Genomic DNA, 16,878 nt, shown 5'->3' on the forward strand with positions numbered 1-16,878 from the left:
CCCACCCTGCGTTCTCGGCCCCTGGCAGACCCCTCCCCCTCCCCCTCCCCCCGCTCCCCGACCTGGCCAGCCCTGCAGCGACTGCAGTATCTCACTTAACCCAGAGCTTCCCAAGGGTAGCGCTAGTTCCCATCTTACAGAGGAGAAGACTGAGGTCCAGAGCAGCCAGGCACAGCCTTGCGGGTGGAGCACGGCGCCCCGTGGGTGTCCAATGAGCAGAGGATGTATGGGGACATGGGGGCGTGCAGTGCCAGGGCCGGGGGACGGCGGGGGTGAGGGGGCTGGAGCCGGCCTCGCCGCCAGAGGGCTCAGCGGAAGCGCTGATTGGCTGCTGGTGACAAAACTGGGAGGCGGGCTGTGATTGGTGGTTCCTGGAGGCGGGAGTCTCGAGATTGACAAGGGCAGATGGCAGCCACAAAGGGATGTTGGGGCCCCAGCGGGGTCCTGGCGACCAGTCCCCCACCCCTGTTAAAGCCAGGCTGGAAGCCAGAAAAGTCTCAGTGACATGGAAGGGACAGATGAATCTTCCGGATCCAAGCTCTTCCAAAACCCGGGGGGGGGGGGGGAGGGGCGGGGGGGGGAAGAGGCACACAGAGGGGTTGGGGTGGGGTGCAGGGGTTCCAGTTGGGCACAGTTGTAGATCCTGCTGGGTGAGGTGGCTCGAGCCCCGCCCACGGAGCAGGAATGAACTGCCCTGGAATGACACCAGGGTCCGCTCCCGGAATCCCAGCCTCGTCCCTAACCAGACAAGCTAGGCACAGATTCCGAATTCCATCCATTCCACAAAAATGGGCACCTGTCACGTGGCTGCGCCTTGTGGGGGCTGTGGGTGACTGAGGCACGCAGTCTGACTGGGGTGATGATCACACTTAGGGAAAGAGGACATTATAAGGGACAGGAAGGACAGTCTGGGCAGAGGGAACAGCATATGCAAAGGTCCTGTAGGGGGAAGCTAGGCAGGAGGCAGGGTGGAGCCTCCTAGGGTGGGTGGAGCCTCCTCGGGTCCTCCCTGAAGAGCGGGTTTGAACAAGCGAGGGAGGTTGTCTCCGGACCCACCTGGAGGCGATGGGCATCTTCAGAAAGCGATCGTCCTGTGGCCTTGCGTGGAGCACGCTGGGGACCGCCAGCCTCACTCCTGCACACCCAGGCTCCTCACTTCCGGGTCTTTCCGGGCCTTCGGTTCCCTTCTGTCAGAACCAGCTCTGGGGCCCAGGCTCGAAGGCCAGAGCAGGAGACGCAGCTCTCGATCCTGGCAGAAGAACCTTCCTCAGTGTCTCCCCATTGACAAGGGCCTGGCCCCATCACATGCGATCCCGCATACACATGGGCTTATGTACATGCATGGGCATGCGTACAGAGTCCCGTGCACACACAAACACACGTGCACTGGAGACATATGTGTGTGCACAGACACAGAAGTGCTCACGGACACACAGATATGAGTACAGATACACATACGCCAGCTCCCGGGGAACAATGAGCTGTCCTGGTCGGTGGGGCCTCTGAGCTTCCCAAGTGTGTCCGCAGCTCAGGCTTCCCCGCTGTTTGTTTCTTTCTTTTTAATTAAAAAAAAAAAAAAAAGGTTTTTATTTATTTTTGAGAGAAGGAAGATGGAGTGCGAGCGGGGGAGGGGCAGAGCGAGAGGGAGACACAGCATCCGAAGCAGGCTCCAGGCTCTGATCTGTCAGCACAGAGCCCGACGCGGGGCTCGAACCCAGGAACCGTGAGATCATGACCTGAGCCGAAGTCGGACGCTTAACCCACTGAGCCGCCCAGGGCCCCTCCTCTCATTTCTGGGGCGATCTCAGAGGAGGACACTCCAGGGCTGGCTGTGCCCTACTAACTGCAGGGTCAGAGCAGTCTCTTCCTGAATCAGGAGGGATGATAGGTGACCTCCGGTGACCCCACGCTGAATCATAATGTGAGGCCGCAGAAGGATCTGGACTCTCTGGGGACCCTCGGTCCTCAGTTTCCCCCATTTGAGCAGTGGGCGACTGGCTCCCTGGCAAGATTGTCCAGATGGAGGAGGGGTTCTGAGACCCCTGGGGCAGCGAAGAGAGAAGGGAACAGATGTGGTCTCCCCAGGCAGAAGGAGGCGTGGAGAAAGGGCCTGGGCAGGGGGAGGAGGGGCGGGGTAGGGTGGAGCGTTTGGCCCGAAGCCCAAGCCTCTTAGTGGGGCCTCTGGGCTTAACCAGGAGGAGGCTCATCCTCCAGGAGGTGTGAATCAGCAAGACAGAAGCTGCGCAGACTTGGGGGAGGGATATGCACTCCCCTCCCCCTCCCTGGGACCCAGGCCTGACCCCCTGGGAGGGGAGGGGCAGACCCACCTTCCAGGAAGCTCCTGCTGGTGCCAGGCATTGGCAGGTCCTCTGCACGGGTTACTACTTGATCGTTATTATTATCCTAAGAATCGAGGTGATAAAAGCAAGAGGATGACGTCAAAGGGTGCCTGACCCCAGTCCTTCTCCCCCCAGCCCCGCCCCCAGCCAGGGTACCACCGTTGGCCACGTCTTTTACTCTTCTGGAAAACCGGCTGTTACATACAGTACCCATAGATAGCCCTTGCTACGTGCCGGCTACTAGCCCCTTATTCACTCACTTAGTCCTGTGATGGGCTGAGTTGCGTCCCCCTTAAATTCTCACGCTGAGGCCCCAACTCCCAATACCTCACCATGGGATTGTGCGCAGAGACAGGGTATTTAAGGAGGTGATTATGAGAGGTCGCCGAGGTGAGCCCCACTCCAATCTGTGTCCTTGTAAGAAGAGGAGATTAGGAGACAAATTTGCACAGAGGGAAGACCGTGTGAGGCCTCGGGTAGAGGCCCCAGCCCAGCCGTGCTGACACCTTGATCTTGGACTTCCAGCCTCTGGAGCCAACTGCCACCGTCCCCATCCATCCCAGCCCCGGGTAGTGGTAGTGAGTCCTGCTCCTCCCATTTATTGGTGCAAAGACTGAGGCGCAGGGTGGTTATGAAACTTGCTCCTGGGTGCAGCTGGATTTATATAGAGAAACATAACCTGTCTGTACAGCACATAGACGCTCGCGGGATGGGTTCTCCCAGAAACGGACACGCACTCAAGGCCAGGGGGCTTATTTGGGAGGTGACCCCGGGAAACAGGGAGGGGGGTACATGAGCCTGAAGGAGGACGGCAATAGTGTGTGAGCGCCGTGGGCGACCCGGGAGACCCGGATTCACCCCGCAGAGCCTCCCCGCGAGCGAGCGTGCGGGCGCTCACCGGCTGGCCACTTCCTTAGTGGTTACCCTCCAGCACTTTGGACTTGGCGGTCAGCTGCAGCCGGGGGTGAGGGGAAGTGAGGGGGAAGCCGGGGTGGGGGACTGTGCGTCCAGGGGGCAGCTGGGGGGGAGACCGGCGGGCCTGCGGTTCACAGCAGCTCTGTGCTGGGCAGGGGGGGGCTACGTGGCAGGGCTGCTCTGGCCTCTGTCGCTGTGCCAAGATGATCGGGACCCCGTTGGGGTTCTTTTATTGTAATTCAGTAAGGAGATAATTTGGGACGGTGGTAAAATGCACTGACACAGAACTTACCGTTTTCCCTGCTCCTAGTGGCCAGTTCAGGGGCATTAAATACATCAGCCACCATCCGTCCTCTAGAACTTTCCATCTTGTTGATTATTTACAAAAGTTGTTTTTAAATGCTTATTTAGGGGCGCCTGGGTGGCTCGGTCGGTTAAGCGTCCGACTTCGGCTCAGGTCATGATCTCACAGTTTGTGGGTTCGAGCCCCGCGTCGGGCTCTGTGTTGACAGCTCAGAGCCCGGAGCGTGTTTCAGATTCTGTGTCTCCCTCTCTCTCTGCCCCTCCCCTGTTCACGCTCTGTGTCTCAAGAATAAATCAAAGCAAAACAAAACAAAACAAAACAAATAAGTGCTCATTTATTTTTGAGAAAGAGAGAGAGAATGTGTGAACAGGGGAGGGGCAGAGAGAGAGAGGGGGACATAGAATCTGAAGCGGGCTCCAGGCTGTCAGCACAGAGCCCAACGCGGGGCTCGAACCCATGAACCACGAGATCGCGACCTGAGCCGGAGTCTGATACTCAACCGACTGAGCCACCCAGGTGTCTGCAGAACTTTCCATCTTGTAACATGGAACTCTTGCCCCCGGTTCAACCCCAACGCCCGCCCCTCCCCTGGCCCCCTGGTAAAGTCCATTCTGTGCCAGGGACCTCGGGTCAGTGGAATCTCACAGTGTCTGCCCTTCTGTGACCGGCTTATTTCCGCACGGTGTCTGCAAGGCTCATCCACTTGGACCGTGGGCCAGAATCTCCTTCCTTTCTGCGGCGGAGTATAGTGTCCGTGGGAGGGACGGGCCGCCCCACCGCCGGCCGCCAGCTCGCCTCCGCTCTGGCTCTTGGGGGCGCTGCCACCGGGAACACGGGGGGGGGGGGGAGCCGATCTCTCTCCTCGTCCCTGCTTCCCATTCTGTAGGGTCTTGCTGCGTCCTATGGTCATTCCAGTCTAGTGGGCTTTTTTTCTTTGAGCGGCTCCATACGGTTTCCCCGCAGCGGCTGCACCATCTTACGTTCCCGACGGCAGTGCGCCAGGGCCGTATTTTACTTTTTTTTGCACACACGGGATCGAGTGCCCCCACGGCCCCTTCCCTTCAGGGGTCTCCTGACAAACGTGCGGTTTCCTTACCTGCACAGGCCGACCTCGCTCTGGCTTCTCCACGACCCACCCGACCCACCTCGTCCGCCGCTCACGGACATTCACATCTGTCCCCCTTGTCCTGAGCGGCACACGCTGCTGAATGGAACAACAATAGTAGGCAGGAGTCCCTTTTTTTGTTGGTTTGCTTGTTTGATTAGAGAGAGAGAAAGAGAGGGAGAGAGTGAGCTGGGGAGGGGCGGAGAGAGAGGGGGACAGAGGACCCAAAGCAGGCAGCGAGCCCCATGTAGGGCTTGAACTCACGAACCATGAGATCATGACCTGAGCCAAAGTCGGACACTCAACTGATTGAGCCACCCAGGCGCCCAGGCAGGAGACTCTGGGGTCACTTGACATTTTGATAGATGTGGCCAGATGGCTTCCCTGCCAGCCCCGCCCCAGCTGTGGGTGAGTGTATCTTTCCCGACCTCGACAGAATCGCCCTCGAAGCTTCTTGCCAGGCTGAAGCCTGGGTCTCACGGAGGCAGGAAGTACAAACGTCACCCCGTGTGGGTTAGGGGGTTTGTCTCCGCTAACGGGGAGCACCCAGGCTCGGCGGGGCCTCTCCACCTCATCTTCCTGCCCACCGCCTTCCTTCTTCCCAAAGCACCACTGGCAGATTTGGGGGGTGTAAATAAAAGCCTCCACAACTCTCAGGGCCCCAGATAGAGTCTCCCCCAAGAGCTGGTCCCTGGTCCCCACAGCGGCAGGTGGTGGCCCGGGCTGTGGTCGGCTGCTCTCCACCTGGCCCGAAGGCCTCCCCGCCGGGCTCCCGTCCACAGACCCGGGCAGCCTGTCCGGGCAGCTTTCTCCTCCTTCGCTCCTCTGCCCTGCACAGCCTAGGCCTCCCCAAGCTCTCATGTCTGTCTCCTTGACTCAGGGAGGCCACAGTCTCTGCCCGGCTTCCGGGTCCCCTGCTGCGGCCCGGAGGCTCTCCTGGAAGGCGTCGGGGAAATCACGGAGTCCCCTCCTCCTGGGATCACTGACTTTGCTCCTGTTGTCCAGCATCTGAAGGGCACTGTCCAGGGAGAGGTAAGCCCCGTCCATCATCCTTGTTCCTCCATTATGACCAGAAGTGGTGCTTCTGCACCCCAGCCCGCCCCCCTTTCCTAAAACAGCATCACGGAGAGATGACTCACGCACCATATAATTCGCCCACTTAAAGGGTACAACTCAGTGCTTTTGTACCTCATGGATACATGCAGCCGTCACCACGGTCAATTTTAGAACATCTCATCATCTCAGCAAGAAAGACTGTCGTCTTTTAGCTGCCATCCCCTACCCCTCCAGGGCCCCTTCAGCCCTAAGCAACCACTCATCTACTTTTTGAATCTTTGGGCTGGCTGACTCTGGTGGACATCTCACAGAAATGGGATCGAACAATCCGTGGCCGCTTGTGTCTCGCTTCTTTCGCTGAGCACCATGTTTTCAGCCACGTTGTAACATGGGTCAGCCCCTCCTTCCCTTTCTATGACCAAATAACATTGCGTTGTACGGATAGAGTCCTTTTTATCTCTTCATCAGATGATGGACCTTTGGGCTGTTTCCAGTTTTGGGCTACTATGGATAATGCTAAATTGTCACCGTATTAGCAAACATTCTAGGGGAGCATCTCTGTACCCTGAAACCCCCCACTCGGTATCTGGGCCATCAGGACAGCTGTAAAATTAGAGCCTGTTGTAGCTGGGAGGGCCATTCGGGTTACCCCTTTCCTTTTACAGATGGGAGAACTGAGGCTAGCAGGTGACTTACCCACCATGACACAGGTGGGAAAACCACTTGGCCACATTTTCTGATTCCAAAAACAATTAAGCTGATATTTATGTGGCTTCCGTATGTCAGACTGTGTCCTCACATGCAATAGCTCGCTTAACATCCCACAAACCCCCTTCTGAGGTGGGTATTAAAAAAAATTTTTTTTAATGTTTGAGAGAGAGAGAGAGGCAGAGTGTGAGCAGGGGAGGAGTGGAGAGAGAAGGAGACAGAATCCGAAGCAGGCTCCAGGCTCTGAGCTGTCAGCACAGAGCCCAACAAGGGGCTCAAACTCACGAACATTGAGACCATGACCTGAGCTGAATTTGGATGCCTCACTGACTGAGCCATCCAGGTGCCTCATGAGGTGGGTATTTATAGCCTCGTTTCACATTTATTCTCTCAACAATGATTTCCTGAGCAGCCTGGACCCAGAACCAGTGCGGGAGACGCACCGAATATTTTCCATGGCAGGAACCGTGGAGAATATTCCATGGTAGGGACCGAGTCTGAGATGGCCAGTGTCGCGTGAAAAGAGAGCCCACGGAGGACCGGGCCTCGGCTCAGAGCTGGGAAATGGCGGAGCTGGGCAGGAACGTTTTTTGGCAACATCCAGCCTCCAGGACGTTCTAGGCTTCCTCTTTGGCCTGGTTCCCCATCAGAGGGGAGGGACGGGAGATGTGTGTGTGGGAGGCATCAGAGTCCCCAGAGGTCTGAGGCTGGGCCGGTTAGGACAGCCGTGTGGGCTGGGGAGCCACGTGGGTCATCCACTCTGTGCCCCCGTCCAGGCCTGCCCAGGGCCCCAGCGGGGGCCCTCGAAACCCAACAGGGCCTGGGGCCAGGCTGGATCTGATCCTGGGGGTGGGTTCTGGGGTGCCTGGGACAGGGGGCCACCACCAGCGGGTCGCAGAGACGTGTGCCGCCTGCAGAGTGCCCTTCCTTTGAGCTCTGGGCACGTGTTCATCTTCTGGACGTGGTGGCCCTCAGGACTCATGTGTCTTTCCATGTGAGCTGCTGGGAAGGTGAAGTCGCCTTTAAGGACCCGGCCGGGCCGCCTGGTGGAGACGCGTTTTGGGAGCCCTAGTTCCCGGTTGTGTTTATTTTAACACTGTAGCTTTGCCTCTGCTCCAGTTTGTTTTTTCTGCTTGTTTTATATCATGTGTTATCTTTTTGGTAAGTGGCCTCAATCTTGATAGAAATGAGAAGAGAGAGCGCGAGAGAGAACCAGACGTGGGACAGAGAAAGGAAAGAGAGACTACGAGCTGCCTAAAGGTGGCTGCGGCCATCGTCTCCCTGAAGTGACATCCTGGGCACAGGTGCACAGCCCCCCTCTCCCAGGTCGTGCACGCCACTTGTCCGGGACTTGGTTCAGGGCAAGCTGGGAGCGGCAGTTTGTGGTCCCATCTCCGCTCCCTCACCGGGGTGGCTGGGTTTGACCGCCTTGACGGGCCGGCAGGGTCCTCCCCCGGCCTCTCGGAGGTCAGTGACCTGCTGGAGGGAGGCTCGGGCTACGAGGGGTGGGGCCGGCGGGGGCTGTGGTCTCAGCTGAAGCCCAGCGGGGAGCAGAGCTGCCTGGCTGAGCCCTCGACCCGCAGCACTGTCAGAATCAGCACCTCGGGGGTGTTCCCAGCCGCCACGGTGGCCTGTGGTTTTCCGCGACGGTAGATGAGAGGCCGGAGAAGCAGGGGCCAGCTGGAACCAGCACCCAGAGGAACCGGAGGGCCAGAGAGAAGGCTCCGAGGAAGGTCTGAGAACGCCCGCGGGTGCACCAGCCGTCCCGGGCTGGCAGACACCAGCCCCGCGGTCTCCCCCTGCTTCCCTGGCCTCCGCTCTGCCTGTCCGGAAATCCCGGCGTCCTTGGCGCCCTGGTCTGGCCTGCTGTCATCCCCAGGCCTTCGGGACTGGGTCTGAGGTCGGATGCGCCGTCTGGGCTGAGGACGTGGCCCCCCCACGGCGCCCCGGCCCCTGCTCCCTCAGCTGCCGTTCCGGCGCCTCCTCGCTCCACAAGTCCCCACTGGCGTCAGGTCCCCCTGGACTCTCCTGAGCCCCCCCCGGCACGTGCTCCCACCTGGAGCCCAGGAAGCAGCCTCCCCCACAACCCTCCTCCCCCGGGACTCCGCCAAGGCCCTGCGGTGATTCCCGACACTGAGCGGTTGATCGAAAAGGCAGATTCCCCGGAACCCCCAGAATCACGGGCCCCGCAGCCTGCATGTGGACAAGCCAGGAGGACAAGGAGCTAGGCTGTGGCTCCAGTCTCGGATCCGGCCACCATGATGCCTGCCCCATGCCTGGGCCACCCCTGCCGCGTCCCCCTGTCCCCACCTGCCTGGCCTTTTAGGTGCACGTTTCTTGTTGCCCAGTTGAATGGCAGGCCCAGGCCAGGTGGCCACCGCCCGGTGCACACGTGAGACTGCACGGGGCACGCGTGCCTGAGATTCCTGCGTGGGGCTTGGGGCAGCCTCACACGCACCATGGCCGAGGGCAGGTGGGGGGGGTGGGACCTGCGGAGGGGTGAGGGGCAGCGGGAAGGGGGCCGGACGACAGCTCTCTTCAGGATGAGAGCCTCCAAGCTCTTTTCCCACCTCACGCAATCATCTCAGCCTGATGAAGAGGTGCCGTCATTATCCCCCCCTCAGCGGTAGGCTTAAGTGACCTGCTCGGTTCACGGGGTGCCGCCCAGCACCTGCACATCCTACTGGACGGCCTGGGGCCTGTGTACCATCCCCCACTTGGGAAGAGGCAGGCCCAGGTGATCCCGGTGACAGCAGGTGCTGTGGAGGGCCAAGCCAAGCCAAGGTGGTGGTGAGTTCTGGGCTGTCTTCACCAAGATGTGCTGATGAAAGGAGAGGAAGCAAGAAGGGCAACCGCTTTCGACGAAATCCTGACCGAGAGAGAAGACACACAGATGGGGCTTTAGGTGAGCGCCACATCCCCCCAGGGGTCATGAGAAGACACAACAGCAGGCCGGACAGGCGCAGCTGTGCACCAGCTTGCAGACACATGATCACAAGAAGTCCAAAGAGAAGGCTAACGAGCCTGCGGCAAAAGGTTCTAGAAGCAGCAGCTAAAAATCGTCTTTGGGAAGCTCATACCTGGCTAATGTTCGTGGTGGGTTGCCAACTTGTGGCTGACCGGTCCTGGGAGACATTATATACATCACAGGGCGAAACCACCCCAGAAGGAAATGCATCAAAATATCCCCAGTAGTCACCTTTGGGTCACAAAGCATGTTTGTCTTTGTCTTCACAGTTTTCTGTGTTTTCAAGTTCTTTTCTATCTCGAAACGTCTGTAATTGGCAAATGTGTATACATCTCTATCACTTCAAGGATGGAAAAGAAAGTTTGGACCTCACAGTTACAAATGCTTCTAACCTAAATAAAAAGCAGTCCGCTTTGCAGAAAGAGGTGTGCATTCAAGGGGTGCCTCCCTGAGGTCAGATTCCAGGAGAGGGTTCAGGGACCCTGGTGACAAAGGTGTGTCAACGAAGGATGAGGACACCGTCCGGGACTGGTGGGTGGGGGCTGCTCGGTCAAGGAACCCGGAAAGCAATCTAGCAAAAGCCATGGCAATACACACACCATCTTACCTTTTCGTTCACGAGGCTACTCCTGGAAAGAAGACCCACTGAAACATCAAAGGGGGTGCTCAGTGAGGTGTTCGGTGGTGGCAGGAAGTTGGAAGTCCCAGAATTTTCCATCCGGGCGGTACAAAGACCCAGTTAGACCTGGAGGGCACTCCATGGTTAGAAAAGGAGAAAATCAAGTCCTGTGAAAGGTATGGAATCACTGAAAAAAAATTTTTTTTTTACAGAGCCCAACGTGGACTTAACCCTGAGAGTAAGAGCTGAGCTGACATCGAGTCAGACACCCAACCAAGCCATCCAGGCTGCCCATTTAAAAAAAAAAAAAATTAAGTAGGCTCCATGCCCAACGTGGGGCTCAGACTCACGGCCTTGAGATCAAGAGTCATGTGCTCTACTGACTGAGCCAGCCGGCTGTCCCTTGGGATCAATTTTGTTAACAACCAAGGCGGCAGAGCAAGGGGGTGTGGGAGTGGAATGTGCTGGCAGGAGTGTGGGGAGGAGCAAGAGGACCCTGGTGACGAGGGTGGAGGGTGGAAAAGGTGGCAGAAGACGGGAGAATGGCCATTACCCCTTTCCTTACTGGGGGTGTGGGACAGTTTGTGACTAGGGTGTGGCTGCCAAGTACGAACAATACTGAAAGTGTACTGGAATGATGAATGATGACAGGGTGGCATGAACTTGTTTAGAAGCTGGGAATGCAGGTTACTTTTGTCTTGGGTTGATTTCAGTGTACTTTTTTCAGAGATGCAAAACAAAACAAAACAAAACAAAACAAAACAAAACAAAACAACAAACAAAACCAAAAAGACAACCCCAAAAGTATCACTCTGTAAAGTTGCAAACGGCAGACAGGACCGACCAGATCATGACCTCAGCCGAAATCGAGTTGGACGCTGAAACGACTGAGCCACCCAGGCGCCCCTAGCCCATGTTTCATTAAAATAATTTTTTTTGATGTTTATCTTGAGACAGAGTGCAAGTGGGGGAGGGACAGAGAGGAAGACACAGAATCCAAAGCAGGCTCCAGGCTCTGAGCCGTCAGCACAGAGTCCGACGCGGGGCTTGAACTCAACGACCACTAGATCATGACCTGAGCTGAAGTCAGATGCTTAACTGACTGTGCCAACCAGGTGCCCCAGAGCTCACATTTTATTAAATCGCTGAGCACGGTTTGAGCCCGTGTGTGCTGAGGTCTGCTGGCCTGGCACGTGGTGGGTGCAGGGGGGGGGGGGTGCTAGGACAGGCACGTGGCTCCAGAGGACTTGTGGGGGAGGTGGCCCCTGGCAACCAGCTTCCCTGCCTCGATGTTCTGTCTCATAACGTCGTGTCCCAGTGCTGGAGGACGAGCTTCCTCCCACCTCACCCAACCTTCGCCTGGTCTCACTTGTGCAGGTGGCTCTCCAGGTCAATGGGTGGCTTGTTGCCCAGGCCTGGAAGGGGGGCTGAGCACATCTTCTGGAAGGGGATTCTGGGCCAAGAAACCAACCAACCAACCAACCAACCAACCAACCAACCAACCCTTTGTGCCCAACTGGGCCTCCGCAGCCACTCAAGCAAGGTTAGCATGAGACATCACCCATTGCCTTCTGGGGAGGGGCGGGGGGGCAGGAAGTGGTCCTTCCCCACGTGGGGCCGGGGCCTCGGGCTCGCTACTCTGGGCTCACACCCTGTGGATCTGCAGCGGCAGCTGGAGGTCAGCTCCCAAGGGGCGGGGAGCCGTGTCACCCTAGACCCGGACACTCCCCAGGACCCTGCCACCCGCCCACGCAGCCCCTGTGATTTCACCACGCGAACGGACAAAACCAGAGGGGACATAATGCACAAACATTTATTTACAAAAAGTCGAAGTTACATATGGTACAAGCTTTTTACACACAGTAGTTTAAACAGAATTCTTTTTATGTGTTTTTACTACCGGAAGGTAAAGAAAAGAATTTAATAAACTAATCATTTTTGCTATTTTTATACAAAGTGACAGGTCATGCACATTTTTTTTTTAAAGTTTTAAAATCTTTTGCTAAGTGCAAATACTAGATTCCTCTCTCCAGTTTAAGGCAAGTAGAACGGGACTGTCGCCGGGCAGTCTCTCGTCTGGGGGAGCAAACACTGTGGCCCAGAGAGGGGAGGTGTCAGGCTGCCTCTGGGATTCCTGCCTGTCCCCGAGACCGGCTGATCTCTGGGGGTTTCCTGTCATCACACCTTGCAGCCACTTGCCGGCCCGTCAGAAGGGCCTGCTTTCCCCCAAACCATCACTAGTGCAGACTGCTTCTCAAGAAACCTGGGGTCCTCTGGGACACAGGCACCTAGAGGGACACTTCGCGGACAGGTGGGGACTCACGCTAGTGTCAGAACTTGTGGCAATGACCTTCCCCCAAACAGCAATCGGGCTCCTGCAGACAGGTGAGCCACTCCACAGTCCAGCTCGAGGAGGAACGTTAGAAACCAGGCACCCTCAGTTCAGAACAGCAGGAACGGATCCCTAACAGCTGCATATGGTGACAAACAGCCAAGAATTCATCTCAAAGCAACGTCCTGCTTGGCCTTGGGAGGAACCAGTTATTCTGGTCTCTCCCCCTCTGTGCCAGCACCTCCCATGCCAGGTTCTGGTGGACTTGCTGGATGGCGGTGTCAGGGGCAGGCCACCCACCCGGAGCCCCCTTCCCTGGGCTAGAGGGCACAGGGGGGCTGGCTCATTCCCTCCTTGGATGAATTGGCTCAGGGGGCCTAGAACATTCTGGTGTGTCCTGGGGTCACCCTCCCCATTTGGTGGGATGTCTGCTAGAAGCTCACTGCTCTGAGACCCTCCCTTGGGGATGCACAGAGAACATGTTTTTAAGGTACTTCAATCCTGTCACCTGTCACCCTTGGCGCAGCTCTCCCAAGGCACGGTCGTTCAGGCTACCAGCAAGGCAGAGGCAGCCTGACAGGGGCTCCCGGCGGCGCAGACCTCTCCTCGTGCGCCCCGATGACGGTCTGCGAAGCCCTCACCTGGAGGAAGCGCAGGAGGAAGAATGGGCAACTTAGCAGATTTCTCCCCAATTTAACCCTTGAAATACAGGAGACAGTGATGGCGGTGGATGACCCTGGGGCACGGCCTGCACGGAGATGGGGGACCGGCCATTAGGCTCACCCTGCTGTCTGAGGTCTGTGCACACACGCTGGGAACCCCAAAGCCATCAGAGATATAGTGACGGCGACAGAGACCAACACTGGGGAGCCAGGCAGGGCCGCCCCCCACAGAGGCCTGTCTCTGCACGCGGGCGGGGTGGGAAGTGGCGCCCAGCGGTGAACAGGCAGGGCCCCCACGCTGGACTCCGCTGGCCTCAGGCGGAGGCAGCTCCGAGGATGGGTGCCGGTGTAGCCTGGGTCGTCTGTCCCCCTGCTGAAACCCACTGCCGCCACCAGACCTCAGGGAGAAGGTGCTCACTGCCGGGCTGGTGGCGAAGGAGGCTTCCCGACAGCTGGGCTGCCCGGGAGGGCCACCAAACCTGTCAGGGCTGCTTCATAAAGATGTTCTGTCTGGCGAGCGTCAGGACCGTCCCGCCCTCACCGGCCGCCTGGTGTGGGTGACAGACTGGACTCTCCAGAGACCGAGCGAGAGAAACTCTAGTAGGCCACAGAAAACCCAGTAAGTTCAAAGCGAGTAAATGGCAAATATTTTAAACTACAAAACAGAACAGACAGCACGAGACAGCTCTCTGTGGTCTCAACTGAGTGGTCCAAGGAGAAAGACCCCTGAACAGTCACGGTGGTGGTGGCCTGGGGTTCTGGATTTGGGGGGACACGGCCCACAGCCTCCCCACCCTGAGCGGTGCTCCCAGGCCCGGGGACTCTGATGGCTCTGCCCCCACTTGATGGGACCAAGTGGCTTGGAGCAGCAGGGCGTACCTCTCTCTGGGTGGGCTGTGGTATTGGGGTGGGGGGTGACGGTGGGGAGGGAGAAGAGAGCCTGGCTTTCGGGACGTGGTCCAGGTGGCCTGGCTCTCTCCAAACTGTAGGAGTTGCTGCGTTAGTTTTACGACGCTTCAGGCTGCACTGTGCTCAGGAAGGCCTACGTGGTTAGGGGAGACACTCTGTAGTCGGCCGGGGGAGGGGCAGAGGCAGACACCACCTTGGCCCCGGCAGGGCCAGGACTAACCGCAGAGATGGGCCGCCCGGTGGGGAGGGTCCCTGCACTGGCCACTGGCACGGTGGGACACTCTGGGGAGGTTTCACTGCCCCCTTCTCTTTGGCCCCGTAAGTGCCAGGCTGGTCCTGTTACAGGTGCCCGGGGGCAGTGGCCCTTCCCAGGAAGGAGCAGGAAAAAACCCGGCCCATCTTTCCGAGAGCCCGGTCCATCATGCCTATTTGACAGGCACGGCCCCGGGAGTGCGGCGGGCTCCCCGGACGAGACAAGGCCGCGGGCGGTCAGAAGCGGCGCCGTGGCTGGGGGCCGAAGTGCATGGGCAGGTTGTGCTCCAGCGGCACGTGGACGGGCGCGAAGTCATAGTTGACGCGCACGTTGGGCAGGGGGGGCACGTAGGGCGCCGGGACGGGGCCCATGTTGAGGGGGAAGTTGTTGAACACGGGCCGGACGGGCGGCAGAGGGAAGGGTGGGTGCACGAAGGCGTAGGGTGGGATCTGTGGCTGGTGCAGGTTCTGCGGGACGGGCCTCGGCAGGGCTTCGATCCGCTGGACTTTCTCTGGAGGCTTCTCCAAGGGGGGCCCGATACGTTTGAAGGTGTTCTCTGAACAGGAAATGGGATTTAGTAGAGGAGACAACGAAAACCCACGGTGCCTGTGTGCGGGGCGGGGCCGGGCCTGCTCATCTCAACCTCCATCTTGCCTGCCCCAAGTGGGAGGCTGAGGGCCTCGAGAACGAGGCGAGGCCAGGAATAGCTGACCTTCAGCGTCATTCTTACCGTGGACACGGGAGGGTGGCCAGGCCACAATAAGGCCGATTAACGTGTACATCCACCTCCCGCCCCTGCTGTCTGAGCGAGTGTTGATTCGGTGATCACTCTGGAAGGTGGAGGATCGATTGAGCTCAGAACAAGTGGAGCTTCTGTGAGCGCCTTTCCTTCGGAGCTAGGGCCTGGACGGCCACTCCCAGAAACTCCCTTTCTTTTCTTTGTGACCTCAGAGAGGCCACGGTGGGCCTACCGTCTTTTTGGTCTGGCGTGGGTTTCTCCTGTCTGCCTCCTAAGCCCAAACCCACCCTTGGCACCCCCTGATCGAGGGCATGCGGGAACCCTCCTACGGTCCCGCAAGCAGCTGGGGGCCCGGGCAGAGCGTGTCCGCGGCCACCCGAGGGCCAGCTGTGGAGGTCCCCCCGCCCCTGTGCACACGGACCGGGCCTGGCGTGGGGCCCGTGCTGGGGGAGCGCTTGCCTCCGTTCTTTCTCTTCTGCTCTTCTTCAGCCTCCTTCTGGATCTCCTCAATTAGCTTCTCATCGTCTTCCTAGAAGAATAACAAGAGGGTGAGCTTGCTCCCAATCGGCTCCTTGCAGCAGCACAGAGACCCCGCTGGGATCCGGGGGAGGCCAGCTCACGGTCAGTCAGCACCACTCACTGCCACACCCCAAGGGTCTCCTTGCTCTATCAGTGGGTGCCGCTGCCGCCACGGGGAAGCCCACCTGGAAGGTCAAGGGCGGGGCCGAGAGCCGCTTTTTTGTTCAGTCACCTGTAAGGCAAGCAGACGAAGGACTCTCCGCAGCTCGGGGGCGGGCGGACCGATAACCCAAGGGCGTGGGAAGGGGGCGAGCGTGGGTGGGCCGGGCCCGAGGAGTTTCAGATCCGGTCTATGAACTCCGAGCGCGGCGGCCCTTCTGTACAGAGCCTGGCAGTCTTGCCGATTCCCTGACCGCAGGTGGACGAATCCTCGGGCCGGCAGAGCCCTGAAGCTGGCGGGCTGCAGAGGCCGGACTGCTTGCCGCCAGTGGAACGGTGGCTGGGGGTGGGGCTCGCACGTGGGAGGAAGGGCACAGCAGTTTTTGAGCATGATGAACGGAGTGGCGTATCATCAAATGCATGGGTTTGAACGGAATGAACTTGGTTCCTAGGGTCTCCCGGCTGCTTCTCCACGAGTCAGGTACAGTCAAGTTGGGAAGAAGTGTAAGGAGGGCACTGGTGCCCACTATGGGGGCAGGAAAGCAGAGGAAACCGCAGCACTCGGGAAGCGTTTCTTAGACCAGGCACCGAGCCTCCCCCGTGGCCAGGTGTATCCCGGGTTGGAGAGATCTCGGCGATCGCTTTGGATTTTTCATGCTGATCTGAGGCTCTGACCGACTAAACACTGCGTGTTTACTTAGCACATTCATGTCACAGCCAGGACAGCACTCGGTGATTTCACCAGCTACGAACCCTCAAAGATTTGAGAGTCGGGAAGATCACTCCATCAGTGTGTACCAGATACCTCCTAGTGTTAGACATCGTACTTAGTGCTGAAACTTCTGATCAACAACGAGACTAAAAGTCACACTGCTGAAATGACTAAATAGCTACGTCATACATTCCCTTCAGTAGATAAAACATTTTAGGACAGAGTCACAGGAGTCCGTGTGCTCTGTGGGCAATCGTGAGAGGCCCTATTAAATTCACTCACACTCTCCCACCCTCCGATGCTGAACGGCGGACCGAACTCAACGGTCTCGAGATTCTTTCCAATTCTGACATTTGGGAATTTTTAACATACGACCGAATCTTTTTCAGCCTCATCCTGCCAGGTGTTCTGAGCAAAGCAAGAGAAAGAGGAGAGGTAACAAAGGTTAAGTTCCCATCACGCCCGTCGTCAGAAGCTGCCAGGTGCTCGTGCATATCAGAGAATCGTCCGACCCAGAGGAACCCTCACGGCATCATGTCCGGCTCCCCGGTAACACCCACACACACACACAAATTCTCC

The 16,878-nt window shown here is 58.2% G+C and overlaps 1 protein-coding gene across 4 annotated transcripts in view; it reads right to left on the reverse strand.

The window, feature by feature from the left end:
* Window positions 1-11,813: 11,813 nt before the first annotated feature.
* RNF216 (ring finger protein 216) overlaps window positions 11,814-16,878 on the reverse strand; it is a 143,827-nt gene continuing 138,762 nt past the window's right edge. For 3 of the 4 annotated variants that reach the window (XM_047089056.1, XM_047089054.1, XM_047089055.1), the window contains exons 16-17: window positions 15,369-15,438; window positions 11,814-14,726 (exon numbers count right to left, since the gene is read on the reverse strand). In XM_047089056.1, coding sequence (XP_046945012.1) covers window positions 14,407-14,726; window positions 15,369-15,438 — 390 coding nt within the window. In that variant the 3' untranslated portion in view covers window positions 11,814-14,406. The remainder of the gene's footprint in view (window positions 14,727-15,368; window positions 15,439-16,878) is intronic. The other variant, XR_006964003.1, reaches the window with a different exon arrangement.

The sequence above is a fragment of the Lynx rufus genome, unplaced genomic scaffold (assembly GCF_022079265.1).
Source record: "Lynx rufus isolate CCGP_SWC_20201006 ecotype Redwood Valley unplaced genomic scaffold, mLynRuf1.p SCAF_27, whole genome shotgun sequence".
NCBI classification, from domain to species: domain Eukaryota; kingdom Metazoa; phylum Chordata; class Mammalia; order Carnivora; family Felidae; genus Lynx; species Lynx rufus.